Source organism: Ustilago hordei (genome assembly GCF_900519145.1).
Source record: "Ustilago hordei strain Uho2 genome assembly, contig: UHO2_contig_06, whole genome shotgun sequence".
In the NCBI taxonomy this organism is placed as follows: Eukaryota; Fungi; Basidiomycota; class Ustilaginomycetes; order Ustilaginales; family Ustilaginaceae; genus Ustilago; species Ustilago hordei.
Genome location: NW_024545253.1, coordinates 67908 through 86241, shown reverse-complemented (window position 1 = coordinate 86241; position 18334 = coordinate 67908). Strand labels below are relative to the sequence as shown.

The 18334-nt window shown below is 50.2% G+C and overlaps 7 protein-coding genes and 1 non-coding gene across 8 annotated transcripts; 3 read left to right on the top strand and 5 right to left on the bottom strand.

Moving 5' to 3' along the window:
• Positions 1–2115: 2115 nt before the first annotated feature.
• UHO2_03496 (uncharacterized protein) lies at positions 2116–2349 on the bottom strand (the record flags this gene model as incomplete). Its single annotated transcript, XM_041554102.1, has 1 exon — positions 2116–2349. The coding sequence occupies one exon, from the start codon at positions 2347–2349 to the stop codon at positions 2116–2118; it is 234 nt and encodes a 77-aa protein (XP_041410036.1).
• Positions 2350–2814: 465 nt separating this feature from the next.
• On the bottom strand, positions 2815–2922 carry tRNA-Gly(GCC). Its single transcript has one exon. It is a non-coding gene; the product is annotated as a tRNA-Gly (tRNA).
• A 180-nt stretch (positions 2923–3102) lies between these two features.
• Positions 3103–6336, bottom strand: UHO2_03495 (uncharacterized protein; the record flags this gene model as incomplete). Its single annotated transcript, XM_041554101.1, has 1 exon — positions 3103–6336. One exon carries the CDS (start codon positions 6334–6336, stop codon positions 3103–3105), a length of 3234 nt encoding a protein of 1077 aa, XP_041410035.1.
• An 879-nt stretch (positions 6337–7215) lies between these two features.
• On the bottom strand, positions 7216–7692 carry UHO2_03494 (putative ribose-5-phosphate isomerase; the record flags this gene model as incomplete). The annotated part of the gene is made up of 1 exon (XM_041554100.1): positions 7216–7692. One exon carries the CDS (start codon positions 7690–7692, stop codon positions 7216–7218), a length of 477 nt encoding a protein of 158 aa, XP_041410034.1.
• Positions 7693–8252: 560 nt separating this feature from the next.
• Positions 8253–9095, top strand: UHO2_03493 (uncharacterized protein; the record flags this gene model as incomplete). Its single annotated transcript, XM_041554099.1, has 1 exon — positions 8253–9095. The coding sequence occupies one exon, from the start codon at positions 8253–8255 to the stop codon at positions 9093–9095; it is 843 nt and encodes a 280-aa protein (XP_041410033.1).
• A 1249-nt stretch (positions 9096–10344) lies between these two features.
• Positions 10345–11501, top strand: UHO2_03492 (uncharacterized protein; the record flags this gene model as incomplete). Its single annotated transcript, XM_041554098.1, has 3 exons — positions 10345–10427; positions 10532–11222; positions 11313–11501. The coding sequence occupies 3 exons, from the start codon at positions 10345–10347 to the stop codon at positions 11499–11501; spliced, it is 963 nt and encodes a 320-aa protein (XP_041410032.1).
• Positions 11502–13149: 1648 nt separating this feature from the next.
• UHO2_03491 (uncharacterized protein) lies at positions 13150–14850 on the top strand (the record flags this gene model as incomplete). The annotated part of the gene is made up of 1 exon (XM_041554097.1): positions 13150–14850. The coding sequence occupies one exon, from the start codon at positions 13150–13152 to the stop codon at positions 14848–14850; it is 1701 nt and encodes a 566-aa protein (XP_041410031.1).
• A 511-nt stretch (positions 14851–15361) lies between these two features.
• UHO2_03490 (uncharacterized protein) lies at positions 15362–17705 on the bottom strand (the record flags this gene model as incomplete). The annotated part of the gene is made up of 2 exons (XM_041554096.1): positions 15362–15598; positions 15687–17705. The coding sequence occupies 2 exons, from the start codon at positions 17703–17705 to the stop codon at positions 15362–15364; spliced, it is 2256 nt and encodes a 751-aa protein (XP_041410030.1).
• Between the last annotated feature and the right edge of the window lie 629 nt (positions 17706–18334).

Here is an 18334-nt window from a genome sequence, read left to right as displayed (position 1 = left end):
TTGCCAAATTGCTCCAGAAGATACTCAGGTTGTAATCAGGGCTGTAGAACAACCACCCCTTTCTCTCAAGGCTATATCCTATGAATATGGCTGAGACTGCTCTCTGATCTAACTTCTTATTGTGTCTCTTGGCTTTTGGGATGTTTACCCATGCCAGGCACCTGAATACATGCATGAGACATATGAACAGCTCCAGCAACTTTCTGAACATTAGCTGATAAGGAAACTCTCTGTCAACGTTGGGAGTTAGGTTCATCTTGAAAGCTGCTGCCTGAATTGCATATGGCCAAAAACCTTTTGGTAGATTCCTCTGTATCAGTAATGTCTGCATCTTCTCACCTAAACTCCTGTTCATTTGTTCCACTTGCCCATTTTGCCAGCTGTTATATCCTACAGTGGTTTGCCATTCTATTCCTTTTACCAGTGTCCATTCCAGTGCCTCATTGGTTCTCCATTCTGTTCCTTGATCAGATCAAATTGCCTTTACCATCCTATCTGTCTGTGTTTCTAAGAATGAGACAATCCTTTTAAGCTGCACAAATGCATGACTTTTTTGTAGTAACAGTTGTACATGCACATACTTGCTATAGTCATCAACCAGCACCAATATGCATGTGTACTCCATTACATGAGATGAATCGATGATCAAATCAATGTGGATGAGGTCCAGGGGCCCAGTGGCTCTTTTGCTGCTACCTTGCCCCATTCTGGCAACCATACTTTTGGATTGCATACACAGCTCACATGTCAAAGCTGTCTCTGGGTCCAATGCTACTACAGGTCCACCTTTTAATTTATCAATGATTGCCCTGGACTTATCTTGACCTGGATGCCCCAGTCACTTGTGCCAGAGCTGTTTGATGGGGATTTTTGGTCTCTGTTCGGCTAGCTCAAACTCTTCATCAACCCCTTCAAACAGTGGTGTTGGTGCAGCCATTGCACTTTGTTGCCATGTATCACCTCGGACCTCTAGTAGTCCATGCTCATGATTCTTTGCTATCTTTAATAGCATTCCATTTGCTAAATGTATTTGTCCCCCTCTAGGGTCTAGTGTCACATGTGCTCCTTCATCTGTCAATGAGTTGGTTGATAATAGGTTGACATTGAGGTTGTGAACATAAAGAACATTATGGAGTAGTATCTCTCTGTACTTTGTTGATATGCTAATGTCCCCTACAGCAGTCACTTCTAAGATTTCGCTTCCAGCAGTGTACACATGCTTTCTGCACCTTCTTGGATGAATAAGCATACTGTAGTCATTGATCATATGGAAGCTTGCTCCCAAATCCAAGACCCAATGGTTTGCTTGGTCCAATTTTGAGAGCTTTTGCCAGCTTGGGGTGAATGAGCACCAGACTTCCTAGTTGGTCTTGGCAAGGGGGGAGTTTTTGGGGATGATGACAGAGGCATCACACTTCCTGGTGCCATGCCCATAACATCTGCATACCCAGCAGCAGATCCTCCTTGGTTTGGTCATAGCCTTTGGGTTGTCATCATCCACTTCAGCATTACCATCCTGTTCATCACTGCCAGCCATTCAGGCACTTGCTTGCTGGGGGTCCACCTTTTGTGCAGGAATACTTTCAATCGCAGACTGGTGCATTGTTAGGGCAGTGGTGAGGGCATCAAAGCTGACCTGGTGAATGGTAGTGACCATCTCCTTGTAAATGGGATGTTGGATCGTGCACCTTTGGAGTGCTGCATAAATAGCATCATCTCCAAAGGGTGCTCCCAGGAGGCTTGTCTCTGTCTGCATGATCCTAATTTCTTGAATTAGCTTTCATGCATCAGCATTGAACATCTTGACCTCATTGAGCTGGGCAAGGAGTGCAATTCATCATGAGGTCCTGGTGGCTTCACTGGGTCAAGCCTTTCTCAATCTTTGTCCAAGTTTGATGAAAGGTTAAGTAGGTCTTGCTGATATCAAGCAGTAAGTATAGGATGTTGTGTTCTCCTTCAGTGTCCAACATGCTATGTAGGACACCCACCAGAGCATCATCAAAGGTTCTATTCCACTTTGGATGGTTACTGTCATATGGTCCCTTCAAGGTGCCTTATAGCATAGGGGACAACTCTAAGGTTGGCTTTGATGAGGGTACTCCAACTATAATAGTTTCATGATGTAAGTTTGGGAACTGCCTCCATGATCTTGGCTATGGTATGGTAGTCATACTGCTCATTTTCATCATCAGTGTCAGACCCTTCTTTGGCTTCATTGAACTCTGTTTCATTGCCATCAGTGACCTCATCATCAATCTGTACTTGTTGGACCACCTTTCCTTTTCTTCCTCCTTTCATCCTCTTGGCCACTTCACTCATGCTGCCTTGGTGATCTCCTTCTCCTGCCATGGTATGAATGTTGTGGGTTCAAGCCCCATGTTGGGAGCCAGTAGAATTTAGGTATGACTAATCAGAGGCCACAGTCAGGTGCTCTCACAGTTGTACAATCTAGATAAAGGCTTAATCATTTATTTTGGTGAGGTGGCAACTAGGCTAGGAGTATATATACATGTCCTAGGCACCCAACTGTGCTCATTTTGTCAAGTCATGCCCATATGCCACATACCTTCTTTCATATGTGTTGTCATACCAACATACCTCCTGCATACCATGGTGTCAATTGTTGTGCATAGGTTACATTAGTTCCCCACTAGCTTTGCATCCTGCTTGTCTTCCTTGTTGCCCAATATCTTCCTGGTTCCCTGATCCTGTGAGCTCCCATTTAATACATCACGCGCTGGCGATGCCAGTGCATCTTCAACTAACAAACATTCCATCCTGAGAGACCGGGAATATTTATATAAAAAAAAAGAATGCATTGACGGGGACTCGAACCCCGGTCGAGTCGAATCGAGTGGATTTACACAACTATTTGGTGTATGAGACTGGCAACGACTCATGATACCCCTACACTATCAATGCTTCCATATGTACCCTATCCACCAGTGTCGATATAATCCATAGTATTTGTTGCTACCTTCTCGCCTCCCTTCTTTCTCACTCTATCCACACTCAGCATGGTTTGCATCACACTCGAACAAAGACGGCGGAAGAAGTTGATTGTGAATGGCACGACAAACCACAGAAGGAAGGTGTTCAACGCTAGAACGGCAAAGCCTGTCTGTAAGCAATGAAAGCATGCAAATTCTCCACTGCCTCCTCGGCTGCTTCTCTCAGACTGACATGTCTTCTCCTATCCACGCTCCTTGCCAACGTTTTACACCTAAACAGTGTCGGTCTGATGCTGGACAGCAACTGTGCTTCTCTAAACGCGAGAGCATCGTAGTGGCTCTTTTCATCGGCGTAGGTATCGATGATTCCGTTGACAGCTGCTATCATGCTTTCCGCATTTGTTCCACTGGCGCTCTCGCTCGGGCTTTCAGCGATGCTCTCGAGGATGGAAACCAGAAAAGTCCCGATATGGGCGTTGAGCGTGGGATGAACGAGGGGGGAACGAGCAATGGTGGATAGGAGGAGGATGCATTTTACTCTCATGCCATCCGTGCTAGCTGACGAATAACCAGTGATGAGGGCGGTGATGATTTCCGAAGAAACCGCAGAGGCATCTGATACGCAAAGCGAGGTAGGAGAAGAGGGGGTGGGGGAAGAAAGCGGAACCGATCCTTGGAGAATGCGAGCAATAGACCAGAGCGTTCCGATGCATGTTTCTACCATTCCCAATCCATCCTTACCTTCCTTCTCGCCCATGGTGGTGCTGGTAGATACGGCGATGGAATCCGTTGGCGTACTCAGGCTGACGTTAGCTACGGCTGGCACGCTTGCGCAACCACGAGCTATCTCGAACAACGTTGTCCAGATGCTCTTCAGGCTTTCTTCCTGCGCTGGTGTTTGGGTCCAGGTGCGGAAGGCTGCGATTCGACGTAAGATGTTCGCATCCGTTGCTGGCTGGGAGGGTGGAGGTGGAGAAAATGCGGCAAGGCGCAAAAGGAGGTTGTTGAGAACGGATAGGGAACGGAGATGCAATCCCCTCAACAAGCCGGATGCGCGGCTTCCAGGATTCGAGGTTAGGGAGGGGAAAGAAGCTTCGAACGGCCTAGCTAGCGTCAACAGCGCTGAAATCAGAGAGGGCGAGTTGGTGGTCACAAGACTAGTGAGAAGGGGAGCATAGGCAGTAAAAGCAAGTGTACCCGTACGTTTAACTGCATCTGCAAACGTATCGCCACGAGACAAAGTTAGACCCATATCGTCATCATCACCACCCTCCTCACCTTGATCTTGGGCCTTGTCTTGTATCCCGGGGGCTTCGCAATGATGACCAATATCCATCTCCTCGTCTTCTTCTTGATCGGCATCTGGATCCTCTAACCACTCATCATCGCCTCCTTGCTCCTCCCCAACCGCACTTGCATTAGCGTTGCAATCAAACGAGGCAGCCATCTCGGCCAAAAGCTCGAGCGCCAACATCAACGTCTGTGCCTTCTCTTCCGCCTTAGCCTGCATCTTGGCCCTCACTTCTGCCTCATCTACATCCTTAGTTCCGTCGAGCGAAACAGCTTCGTCGACGTCACCGCGCCCATCAAGGTCGTCGGCTAACTTGGTCATTTCCACTCCGCACAAAAGGCGGGTGAGGGTGGGGAGAACGATGGATTCTTCGTACTTTTTCAACGTCATTCCCTCCCCACCGGCATTGTTCGCGGAGAAGGGGATGGGAAGGAAGATGTGCGAACAAGTGATCCGAGGAGCAGCGTTCTTGCGTGCCTTGCCACCACGGCAAGAAGAAGCAGCTTTAGCATCGACTGCAGCAGCAATATTCCTGAAAATACCAGCAGATAGTACACCGAGCATAGTAGTCTGCGAAAGGATATATCGCTTGAGCTTGTCCATGTTGGACTGGTCGGTTTGGACGCAAGCTTCGAGGAGGCTAAGTGGCGATTGGATTGCTGTGAGACAGCGGGTTGCTGCTGCTGGTTGTTCGGATAGCGATTGCGCCAGAGGTGCCAAGTCTGCAGCTGGGGTGGGGTCAAATTTGCCACCTTTCTTCTTGCCCGCAGCCGCAGCCGATTTGGAAGGGGAAGAAGGAGTCCTACGAGAAAGCAAACCATCAAGGAAATCGGCTTCTCCTCCATCGGTTAGTGCACATAGTGCATTGCCCGATGCCAAAGCCAAATCCAGTAGCAGGGAAAGCTCTTGGTTGGAAAGCACGGCTAGAGTCTCGCTCGAGTTTGAAGCGGCTCTCGAACCATGGTCTGGAGCAGTAGAGAGTACAGCAGCAGCTCTCGAACCCAAAGCAATCGCTGACGACAACCAGCAAGCTAAACCTTGGCCGCTCAGCTCTTGATCGGCAGCACCTGCACCGACGAGATCTTGGTCAAGCCACTTCCATGTGGCAAGTTTAGCGAATGCTTTGTCGCCCGATTCGCAAAGACACCATACGAGCGTGACGAGGTTCTCAGCGGTCTCGATGAGGCCTCTGCGCGTGTTGCTGTCGAGGCTCAGGAATGGTTCTCGGCGGTTGTTGTGCCAAGTTGCGGTATTTGCGCTGGTGTCGATGGATTGGTTTGCATCGCCATTACGGCTTAAAGGGTGGGAGCAAGTGAGTTTGCGCTCATCATCGGCAGACAACGCCTGGCCGGCAACTTGTTCGAGGGTCTTAGCAAGAGCGGTAGCGAGTTTGGTTGCCTGTCGCTTTTCCTTCTTATTCATCTTGTCGAGTGGTTTAGCTAGCAGCGCGCGCTTGGCCTCAAGATGCTGCTCTGGGGTAGGAGCATCGTCGATCAAGGACATGGAGGAAAGAGTACTGTCGAAGCCAAGTGCATTACTAGCCCATCTCAAGGCTGCCAGGATAGCTGCCACGCCACCTTTATTGACCACCTCATTCCTAACATCAATGCCTGCATCCACACAAAGATTACGCAATGCACCACTAGCCTCCCTCCTCACATCGACCTGTGTATGCGACTGAAGAGCGAAAATCAGCCTGCCCACGAGATTGTGAGCTAAGAGCAGTTTGCGATGCTGCTTGACCTGAGCAGCGGACTGAGTCGAGCTGACGGAGAGAAGCAGCGAAACTGATGCCAGGGACCATACTTTATCAGCCAAGTTGATCGAAGGAGCATCAGCAGCTGTCGGTCCATCGGCAAGGTTAGCGAGGAGAGGAACGATATCGTTGGATGCTGACGTTTTGCTTGGATCGCCACCGTCGGTTGCTTTGGCAACTCCTTGGAGGGCATCGAGGGTAGCAGATGAGACGACAGAGGCGGAAGCGGGTGAGTTTGCTGCGTTACGGTTGGCTAAAGATTTGGAAGAGGAGGAAAGAGGATTGTGTCGATGTAGTTTGCGCTGATGACGCTGTGGATCGAAGCCTGATTTGGGCATTTTGGCGGATGCTAAGTCTTTCTTTCCCACGGTGTGATGATGATGATGAGGAGGAGGAGGAGGAGGAGGAGGAGGAGGAGGAGAAGAGAAGAGAAGAGTGATGGTGTAAGAAGAACAAGGTCTGAGAAGAAGAAAGTCTGAGAAGAAAGTGTCACAACCTCGAAAAAAGTGCATTTTTCTCACGTGACTCGTATTCTGTGTTTTCTATTTCGACCTAACATTTTCTGCACTTGACCGTGCTGGAAATTACGATCCCGTCCGATGCTGCAAAAAGAAGACTTAGTTTCGATCAGATCGGGAATCGGGCAAAGCTACAGGGGAGGGATCGGGTACAATTGTGTGCCACTTGGTGATCAAGGAGGATGACACTTTGTTACTGCCACCCATATTCTTTCTCCCAGGTCAATATAGTATAGTGCTTTTGCTCAATAACTTCAACACTGTGCTTAGACTGTTGTCGACGGCTGAGTGTCGAGACTGCAATAAGGATCGAATATGATGATGCAAGTTGACGTAAGCCGATCATACTTTCCACAGACCGAAGAATTTTTATATTATGTGGAGCAGCGATGATATTCGGAAGATGTTAGAGCGAAGCCTCGCAACACGGATGAGAACCTCTCTCGAAGCAGAGAGAGCCTTGGATGATGTGGCCAAGATGGCAATGAGACACCATGCTCAGTTGTACACCGGCGACCAAACGTGACAGGCTCAGCATCAAGCTCAGCTGGATCCAGTCGATCCATGCAGAAGCTCATGTCAAGCAAAACACAGAGCTGAACTATGGATCGGATTGGATTGCTAAGGCGCGAGCGCTACAACTGTTACGGCACTAGAGTTGATCATTCGACGCTACTTGTGCACATCGAGTGCGCAGGTCTAGTGCTTATCAGCAGTCTCATAAGAGCAAATCGCCTCAACCTTGGCAGCGCTTGCACTGGTGGGGTCAAACTTGTAAGCCAACCACTCCTTGGCCAACTTTCTAGCCAACTCCAATCCGATCACTCTCTGACCCATGCAGAGCACCTGAGCGTCGTTGCTCAAGATCGCTCTCTCTACCGAGTAACTGTCATGGGCGGTGACGGCACGAACACCGTTGACCTTGTTAGCTGCAATAGCTACACCGAGACCCGTACCGCAGATGAGCAAGGCACGGTCCACTTCGCCCGAGGCAACCTTGCGTGCGGCTGTAACAGCAACGTGCGGGTAAGCAGTCTTGTCCGAGCAAGAAACAACACCGACATCGACGACGGAATCAACTCGAGCATCCTTCTGGAAATCTTTCAGGAGAGCGTTTTTGTAGTCGACGCCGGCTTCGTCGCAGCCAAAGGCGATCTTCCACTTTTGCTGGGACATTGTTGTTGAGAATGTGAGGGTGCAAAGTGTTTGTGAGCCGAGGTGAATCTGTGTGTTGTGATGGTATAGGCAAGAGATGCATGCGAACAAGGGTCGATGAGATGATACTTGCCAGTTGATTTCCAGCCTTGCTGTTTTGCCACCGGGGACGTGCGTTTTCGGTAGGAGATCGGCGATATAATGTACCGGCCGAGTCAAATGAACAGTTGTTCTGAGAGGAACGGCGACTTCCATTACCGGCCGAATCAAGTGAAGAATAATGTACCGGCCGAGTCAAATGAACAGTTGTTCTGAGAGGAACGGCGACTTCCATTACCGGCCGAATCAAGTGAAGAAATGTTCCGAGAGGAACGGCGACTTTCCACTCTTTCTTCGGCGTTTTTCTTTCTCGACTCTCTTTCAGTATACACACCAACACACCAACACACCAACACACCATCACACCATCACACCACCACACACCACACACACCACACACACCAACACACACCCTTGAGAGCGGATTGCTCGTGACTCTCACCACCACTTGACCTCGATAACCCACTTTTATGGTTGCAAGAATGTCGTCCAGCACCTCCTCATCACCGCCTTCGGCTCGACGCCCTTTGGTGGGAGTATCGTTCAAGATGTACTTCGACATTCCTCGAACCCGCTCTTACATGTCCTCCACTCTTTCCCTCCTCGGTGCATGCCTCGACACTCTCTCGCAACCAGTCGACATTTTCGTCATTCCGGATTTCATCACTCTCACCTCGGTCTCTTCCCAAATTGCAGCCTCCTCGATGCCTCTCCATCTTGGAGCACAAGACGTACACTCCGAAGATGCCGGAGCGTTCACGGGCGAAGTTTCCCCTCTTGTCCTATCGCAAGCCGGCGTTCGCTTTGTCGAGATTGGTCATGCTGAACGAAGGCGCTACTTTGGAGAAACAGATGAGGATGTAGCAAACAAAGCGGCTGCTATTTCCCGCAACAATATGATACCCTTGATTTGTATCGGAGAGCTCTCAAAACCGAGCAATATCGCAGATCTGTCTATTTCAGATGTCAATTCCGTGGTAGAGGAATGTTGGAGGCAAGTCAAACCAGCTCTCGAGAGGGTCGAGGCGGAGAAGGAGGTCGTCTTGGCTTATGAACCGGTTTGGGCGATCGGTAGAAGCGAGCCTGCAAGTCCCGAATATGTGGTCAAGATTACCAAAGCTTTGAGGAGAAGGTATATCAACGAATACGTCCACAGTGGCAAAGCGAGGAAAGATCAAGGCTTGAGGATTCTCTACGGTGGTAGTGCAGGGCCGGGCCTGTTTGACAAGATTAAGGAGGGGGTCGATGGCTTGTTCTTGGGAAGGTTTGCGCATAAACCGGAAGCCTTTATTGATACGATCCGGCAAGTTGCTCGGACCAAGTAAGAGCGCTTTGCAAGCAGCCACTTGTTAGATGCCATTGCTCAGAAGAAACACATGCAACAATCCTCTTGCTGTCACTTGAGTCCCAGGCGCTGTGATGATGGTGTAGCGAGAAAGTGGTGTTTGGATTGCTACTGTTACGCGCGAAAGAGAGCCTATTCAAACGCTCAAGGCTCCTTGACACCGAGCTCTCCCTCCTTGAACTGTCTTGCCCACTGTAGAACGACATGGAGCAATGATGAGAACATCTGTCAGCGTTCTTCTTCTTCTTACCCGCCCATGTTGCAAGTGCGATAACTTACCTTCATGCTCGGAATTGGCTTTGTGGGGGCGTTGTGTCGCCACTACCGGTTCCAATCCAGAGACCAAGGTCGAGTGCAAGAATACAAATCAAAAGGGTAAGCATCGAGAACAAGAATACGAATCGAAAGGGTAAGCATCGAGAACAAGAACAAATCAGTAGACGATCCAAGCCAAACAGCTTGATTGCGAGTGGGTGGGAATGCATACCTCACGATCAGCGCTGTACTTCCAAACGCCATAAGTTGCTAGTGCGATACCGACGGCGCAGATTGCCGTGTTTGTTGCCCAGTTCGATGGCCTACCATATCAATCATACAGAGGAAAGGGTAAGTATGAGAGCTCAAGGCTAGAGTAAGGGGGCATCAGAATATGTGCTTACCGAGTCCACCAACCACCGGCGGGCGACCAAACTTCTTTTGGGTAAGGGTAACGAGGGCCAGCTCCCTGTACACGGTGCAAGTCGATGTTGTGCAATGAGATGCGATGAGATGCGATGCGGTGTCGAGCCAAGGTCGGAGGAACGATGAAAGTGTTAGTGGTTTGCAATCATGTTTTGCTACCTCATCCTCCATCTAGCACCATCGAGCAGAGCTGCAGACTCGAGCCTTTGCCGTTGCGTGGGGTGTGTACCTACCATCTTGACTTGTATACCGTCTCAAGAGGAATACGGGGATGGTATGCATTAGTATGAAGAGTACAAGTGGATACCAGTTCCACCTCTTGGCCCTGTCGCACAGAGCGAGAATTCGCGAGGATTGGCTGCGATGGTCGGATCCGAATCTCTTTCCGATCGGGCTTTTCGTTCTAGAAATCGGGGAGATCAGGAAGATCGAATGACGGTCTAACACAAACCATCTCGCAAAAAATGCACCAAATGGAAACCAACACGCACGCTCCGTGTAAGGTGCAACTCTGCTTCTCACAACCACCATCTCCCAACGCTCTCACAATGACAGCAACACAATTCGCAGTATCAGGAAACCCAGATAAGGATCCCAAAGCCGCTGTTCGGTGGCTGGCTGAACAAAGACGGTAAGTGACATCCCCCTTCTTCTTCGTAGACGCTCAGGTCGGCGCAGCTTTCTCACGCATCTTGACCCCTTTGCTCTCTGCTATATTCATCCCGCAAACGCTAGGCGACCAATCCGAGCACCACACAAAGCAGTCCAATACGGCGAACTGATCATCGTCTCCGGCCATCTCTCCTCTCTTCCCGATGAAGATCTCTACTCACTCCTCGAACAGGTCGCCATTTCCGCGATCGAACTAGCACGATTCGATCTAGCCGAACTCTGCATCTCTCGTCTCCACTCTCGTTTTCCTTTCTCCGCCCGCGTTACCTCTCTCCAAGGGATGCTTTTGGAAGGCCAAGGAAACACTACCGCTGCACTAGCACTTTACGATTCGGCTCTTATCAAAGATCCCGCTTCCCTCATCCTTTCCCGACGTCGCATTGCAGCACTCAAAAGCCTCGGTGCGTCAGAAGGAAAGCAAAGGGTTATCGAAGCGCTCAACAGTCACCTCGACACCTTTTATAACGACCCGGAAGCATGGCAGGAACTAGCCGAGACGTATGCGGACGAGGCAATGTATGCTCAAAGTGCCTTTGCCTTGGAAGAGGTACTGTTGCAGCTTCCACAGAATAGTTTCTTCCATCTGAAATATGCCGAGACAGTATATACGAATGGCGAGGTGGCCAAGGCGTACAAGGCCTATTTGAGAGTCTTGGAGTTGTGTCAGAGCGATGCTGGTGCGACCGCAACTGCGGCGGGGGACAAGCGGACACAGCAGGGTCCTTGGCTGAGAGCTTTGTGGGGGACAAAAGTCGTAAGTACCACCACCACCGCCCAACTTTTTGATAAGCAAGCGCGCAATACTCACCAATCCTTCTGCTCCGAGTGTAATCCTGCATCGCAGACAACAACGGCTCTTCTTGCAAACCCGGCGTTGGGGAAAGCAAGTTCAGCACAAGACACAATCAACACGGAAAAGCTCAAGAAGATCGACGAGTTGCTAACAGGATTGCTGTTGAACAAGGTCTATACTCCACAAGCAGTACCGAGTAAGCATTTGAGGTATGTTGCCAGGGCTGTACTTGGTGCTTAGGGGTAAGGTTGGGTTTTTCTTTTTCTTTTTCTTTTTCTTTTTCTTTTTCTTTTTCTTTTTCTTTTCATTCATTGCAATCGATCCTTCTCATACACAGTTGGTCAATGCAGTGGGGCCTTTGTACAGTGCTTCCTGCCCATTTGCTGGTGAGGAGTGACGAGCGGCAGTTTCGATACCCCTGCCTTTGCGAGACAGTTTGTGCCTCAGTTGTGCCATGTGACGATACTGAAAGAAACGATCTAGTGTGATGATATGGAGTAACGTAAGCAGTTACAAGATGGATCGGGTGAAGGTCGATCTGATCCGAGATCGAGGATCGGGTACAACCTCGTCCCGCTCGTTGCCAGACCTGGTCATTATGTAGGATGTACCCACGCCCGGCGAGTGCCACCCAGTTTGTATGTATATCATGCGGGGATCTTGAGGCTCCCGCCACATTCCTTTTCTCAGTCAATTGAGTATACACGTTTCTGTCTTAAAACAGCAGTGACATCGTGCTCCGTCTCTCACTGATCGCCAGTCATCGGAACCCGTGCGATCCACTTTTTCTCAGACGAGTGGCACCGATTGGCATAGGCACGAAAATGTTCACCACCGCACGTGTGCAACTTTTGCATCGACATGCGTCGCATTCCTCCATTCTGCCCTGCTAAGGGGCTAATCTGGCTCTGACAGCGTCTAGACTTCTGTAATCTTTCTCCCTTCTTCAGCTGCTCATCCTTGCCCTTGATTGGTCTTCCTCTGGGCCGCATGGAAGACCTTGTCGAGCTTGCGTTATTTTCAGTCGGTCCGATTCCTGCAATCCATTCCGTCTTATCATCATCATCATCATCAACTCTCCCTTGCATGTGTCAGGATACTCCGATCAATGAGCTGAAAATTCTGCAAGAGATTGAAAAGCCATTCCCCTGCACAACAGTCGAAGTGAGCAACTGTTGGACAGCATCGCCACAAGTAACAATGGTGGGGCTCTTGGAGCGTAAAGTCATGGGCCACAACGGTTGCAATGAAATCCTCTCAACCCACTCATTGCCAGGTTATCGCAACGAAATGGCGTCCTGGCCTGCTGTAGCCACGTCATCGGAGTCGTCGTCTGCAGCGATCTTTTACCCACATACGGTATTACGGTCCGGCAGTGTGTTTGGACCAAGTGGCAATCATGACGCTTTGCTCCACAGCGATGGCCCGAGTTAATGTGGCTGCGGTGTGCGCGCTACCGTAGTACGAAGAGTCAGGTTTGAGTGCTACTCGCATCGACATCCGTAACAACCGTCTGGCCTTCACACCCACACCTCATCTCCTCCTCTCTTGGGATGTTATTTGCAACAGATGAAGCTTCACCACCGATCCGCAAGTTCCACCGTTGCTCAGCCATGAATGGCTATTCGCCCACGTCCCTCGTTAATTACAGCCTGGTTTGATGTGGTAATCATCTGACTAGCTGACTCTTTCTCGAGGATCGATTGGTGGGGACCACTTCATCTACCCTTTACCTTGCCTCATCTTCTTCTCTTTGTCTTTCCTCTCCCTTGGCCGCCACAGAGGGCTGTTTAGAACTGGAAAAGTACATATATCTCCCCCTCCCCTAACCGGCACCCTAACTCTCTCCTCACCCATACATCTCTCTAAACCTTCTAAACAGATCGAGATGGCCAAATTTAAACCGATCTTTACCTTGCTTCTTGCCGTAGGAGTGGCTACCACTGCCTATGCCGCCTCAATTCCTGACTCTATGGATTCCCACCGGCATACTGGATATGGAACTGGAACCATGGATGATGCCCACGCAATCCGCGCCCAGTTCGCCAGCCGGGAACAGCTTGCTCCTATCGCCGATGCTCAAGCCGAGACTCAATTGCAAGACTTCTTCTTACACTACGGCCAATGTTTCCATTCTTCCCCCACTTGTAAGAATCAAGTCTGCCTGAAAGATACTCCCCACTGCAAGCCTTACACGGCTGAAGAGCAGAAGGAAACGCTCAGGGAGACGAAAAAGGTACTGCTCGACTTGATTAGCACAGTCAGTTGCTACCCGGTTCCCAAGGGTGTCGAAGGCTGTGACAAGCGAGGTTACTGTGATGTTTTCCAGATAAGGGATTTGACGGATTCCCGTTGCAGCATGTTGACTAAAGAAGAATATGCTGATGCCCTAGCCAATCATCCTGACTTCTCACCTGACCTTTACGAAGAAGACGAAAACGATGAGGAACCTCGTCGGCGCCGAAAGCTCCAACGTCGTTCCGAGGATTCGACTTTCAACCCTGACAAGGTGGAAGCAGACCCAGCAGTCAAAATCGACGCCAAAGTGCTGCAAGAAAATGGTTTAGGAGAGATTGGCACATGCGATGTCGAATCGCCAACTTGTGCCAAAGACCATATCTGCAAGCTTGGAACAGACAACTGCCGGCAGTTCGAAGCGGGAGAGAAAATCCAAATTACAAAGACTATCCTTGCTCTTGAACAAAAGTTGTTTGAAACTGGCAAGTGCCATCGAAGCTCGCACAACAAAGACTGGTGCAACCAGTATGGATTCTGCGAAGCAAGTGAGCATAGGAACGATTGCAGGCCGTTGGAATCCTCGGATGACGAAAAGGCGATCAACGTTTTAGTTCTGGATGATGGCAAATGGGTCTGGCCGGATGAGGTGCAAGGGAACAAGAATGATGACGAGCTACCCACTGGAGTTGCGGAGAAGAAAGAGCCAAGCCATATCAACGAACACAAGGATGCAGGTGTCGACTTTACGCAATACCGAACCCAGCCGCAACAGCCCGCCGAAAGCACGAATGATGAGGTGCAAAACTTCTCGTCTTACCTGAAAAGCATCACTGAGCAACCTGATATGTTGGAAGCTCTATACCAAGCCGCCAACGTTCATGATCAACCGAGCATGATTCAGATTCGAGAAGAACTCATCCTTCTCTCGCAAAACAAGAAAGCTGCCAGGAAACTTCTCAAATCCAGCTCCAAGCGAGCCCGTGCTACCAAGGCAGAACTTTTCTCTCAGGAGCCAGCCTTGTACGGAAGAATAACCAAACGCAGCACCAAGACGGCATTACAAACAGTCACATTCGACCCTACTTCCACCGATCCCACTCCAAACCCTACATGGGAGGAGGTGTGTGCATTCATGCAAGTCGCTGACAAGATCCACTCGGATTTGACTATGGTATACGCTCTAGCTCGCGTTCTGGGTATCGAGTCAATCAGCGGCGTGAGAACGTTCTGGAATCAATTGGACACCTGGGCAGCAGACCAGAAGGAGGCCTTTAAAGCTTTGAAGCGAGGCAAACTAGCAGCTATGTTGGAAGAGTCCAAATCGATTCCCGGTGCTGCTGTATCATCCTAGCTGGTCAAGCCGACAAGAAGGGTGTACAGGGCGAGAATGAGGCTCTTGTTGACCTTGACAAAGACCTAATTCCTGCCTAGACAGTCAAGTAGGGTTCAGGCTGTAAGCTTGCGTTTTGATCACTCTTGCATCTTTCCTTGTTGCCTCTTGCCCGGGCGACAGCTGAGATCGTTTGCTTAATGCAGCGATCCATCGTCGCTCTCATATTCACTCCCATATTCACTCCCATATTCACTCCTTTTTTTTTTTTTTTGTTTTTTTGTTTTGTTTGTCTTTTCACTCATTCTTTCAATTTCATTCTCCCCCTCTCACCGGTTTGAGCCCCAAGTGGTGTGATTGAGCAAGCGAAAAGGCATTTCTCCTCGTCGAAATCCTGATTTGCTTACAATGCGATAGATCGACCAACTCCAAGTACGGATTTCTTTCTATTGTCGATGCTATGATGTATTCTGTCCACGCACAACCACAAGAGAGCAAGTGGTCAGCTATCAAATTTTTCTCCGTTCTGGTTTTATAATGCAGTGGAAAGAAAAAACGGCTGCAACTCACCAGGAACAGCAGTATTACTGACGTCCAAGGTCCTTAGCGTAGTGATGAGTGGTAAAAACTGCCAAGCGCGCTCTGATAGCCTAGCATCCGGCAAGTTAAGATGTTGGACGATGGTGGATGACGAATCGATCTGATCGGGTTCCAGGAAAAACATGTTAGATAGGGATTGGCTCGATTTGAGACTGTGCAGATGAAGTTGCTATACATGATCAAACACGCGATCAAGGACAAGCAAGGTCAATATGAGACTGGAGAAACAGAGAAGGATGGAAATGGCGTAGACTTACTGGAAAGATAGAAAGCAGACGAGGGAACAGATCCGCAAACTCGTCTCCAACATCCAGAATCTTGAAATGCAGTCTTTTCCACGACCTGTTCCGCCAACCGCCGTCACTTGGAGCGGAAGTGAGCTTTTCAAGCAATTCAATCGTTCCATCTCGTGTAGTGCGACTGGGAGTTTGACGTATGAGAAGTGTGTCCATGTTGGGTGCTCGATCGATGATCCTGATCAGCGACGGATAGTGGATGTTTGTATCCAGCAAATTGAGTTTCCTCAGCGATAAGATCGAGTGCGCATCGTGCACAGACGGCACACCAAGCGGGAAGAAGAAGGTAAGCAGAATCAAAAAGTCGGGATTGTGCGGATTTGTACCTCCGACACCAGTTCCAGAGATATCCAAGACCTCTAACGTCCTATGCGCATACTTGAGAAAGCACGCTACACCAGCATCTGCCACCTGCGTGCACTGCCTCAACCTCAGGTTGACCAGTTTCGAGAAAGGAAGGGCGCCACTAGCTGGGGCTTGTAGAGCTACTTGGAGCGTTTTGTCCGAGAGATTCTCGTTGTAGCCCAGCTTGAGGGTATCAAGGTTAGGAGCGAGCTTCATGATGGATGCGACCGAATCTGCGGTGATGTCGGTCAAGTCGAGGTTTAGATAGCGCAGGGTGGTGCCGGTGGAGCGGCAGATAGCATCCAAAGTGCGGTCGCCTATAGCGATGCATCCACGGAGAGAGACGAGATCAAGTCGCAGTATCGGATCTTGCTCCTTTGACCTCGGGATGGCCGTCTCAAAAAAGTGAGCGATGGTGGCATCCTGCAAGCGAGTAAGTCCGTGAAGCTGCAAAGATCGGAGAGCAAAGGAAGCTGGTTGGGCCATCAGAATGCGGGAGGGTAGCGCAGCGAGAGGTACATCTTGATCGTCTGCACTCTGCGAGAGAGATGGAGGCCGACGATGCTCGCCTGCCGAGGAGAGAGCGTTGTTGAGATGAGCGACGAGAAACGAGGCAGCCGACTTATCGTGGGAGAGCAAAGGTATCGAAGCTGGTAGCCAGACGTGGGTTCTAGAAGCTGCAGTGGTGATGTCACGGGATGAAGAGTTGAGGATGGGTGGAAGGAAGAAGTTGCTGACCACAGTCTTGGTGAGATACTGCGGTGCTTGCTCGGCAAGAGCACGGAAGAGGAGGAACGAGGCGGCGGGAGAGAGCAGTTTGAGATGTTCTGAGGTCTTGCGGGTGAGATAGTGCAACTCTGAAGTGGTCCAGCCGGCGAGGAGCCGATTTGAGCTACTGCCGCCGCGGCTATCACGGTTTGCTGTGGTGGAAGCGCTAGTATGGTTGCGTGTTGCTCGAGCCGATGGCTTTGCTGGATTTGCTGGAGGAGTCTCTTGATCACTTGGAAGGTAATCCTCTTGATCCTCGTCTGAATTGGGGGCTGCGCCGAAAGCTGTTGCTCTTGAGCGTTTGCGAGTGCCTGAACTCTTTTTCAGCGTGTGTGCATTCTTGATTGGCTTGTTGGGAGTGGAGATTGATGCGCTAGTCCCTGCAGCAGCCTGGAAGTGGTCACGGGATGGCAGAAGAGCGTCAAAGCAGGAGGCTATGACGCTGCAGCAGAGGCTGCTGAGGGAGGGAAGGCGAAAGGCATCTCCATCACGCAGAGCTTGCTGTGTCAAGGTGAGGGGACGATAGGAGACGTTCTGACGCCGAGTAGGTGAATGAGGAGCAAAAAGATTCTGGACTCTAGTCTCTTCGATGTCGTCTTGCTGGATGTGTAGGATGCGTGCACTCGTTTTGGGTTGTGGTGGCCACTTCGGTCTTTTGGCGGCGCCAGGATTGCTAGGACGTGAGCTTGCTCGAGGGCCAGAGGAAGAAGAAGAAGCAACCGTTCGGTAGCTTTGGCTTGCTCTATTCGAGCTGGAACTGGAACTGGAGCCTCTATTGTAGGAAGAGGAACGATTCAGATCCGGATCATCGCTTCGCATCCGGCTCTGTGCTCGGATCTGGGAGATGGAAAGCTTCTTGGGAGGCATGGCTGACCATGCTGCCCTAACAGCGAGGTGAGATGGTGAGAGAGTTGCCAAGAGGAGAGAGCATGAAGCTAAGCCGTGCCAAAGCTGAGTTCATGGTTCATGGCTCAGCCAAGTTGGGAATAAAAGGAGATGAAGCTGTTAGACCGAGATTGTCGTCGCGACAAAGATATGGAAATTCGAGGCGAGTCCAGCTCCTCTTTTCTCCATCCAAACTGGCACGGGATGCTCGCTCCAGTATGAATCGATAGTTGTTCTTGCACCCTTGATCGCGTCTTGGCAGCAGCTCATTGGTAGCTGCAGTTGGCGTGATTGCTCGGCTCGCATCTTCTCTGTCGCTATTCGAGTGGCGACAGAAACGAGCTGAACACCTTGGTTGGCCGTTGTGAGTGAGCATCCAGTAAGGGCAGATGATCTTTTCGGACGACTGAACGCACCGCCGAGTGAGCTTGGATGGCCATAGCTGGGAATGCGATCGATAGGCTGCCTTGACGATGGTATGGGAGGAAGCTGAGGAGCTGAGGTAAGCTGAATTGCGGGACAGCCGTTGTTGCTCTTCTCAAAGTATTGCCACCTCCGTTCTTCGTCCTTCTCTGTCGCGCTCAGCTGCAGAGAGGCCAAACTTCAGTCTC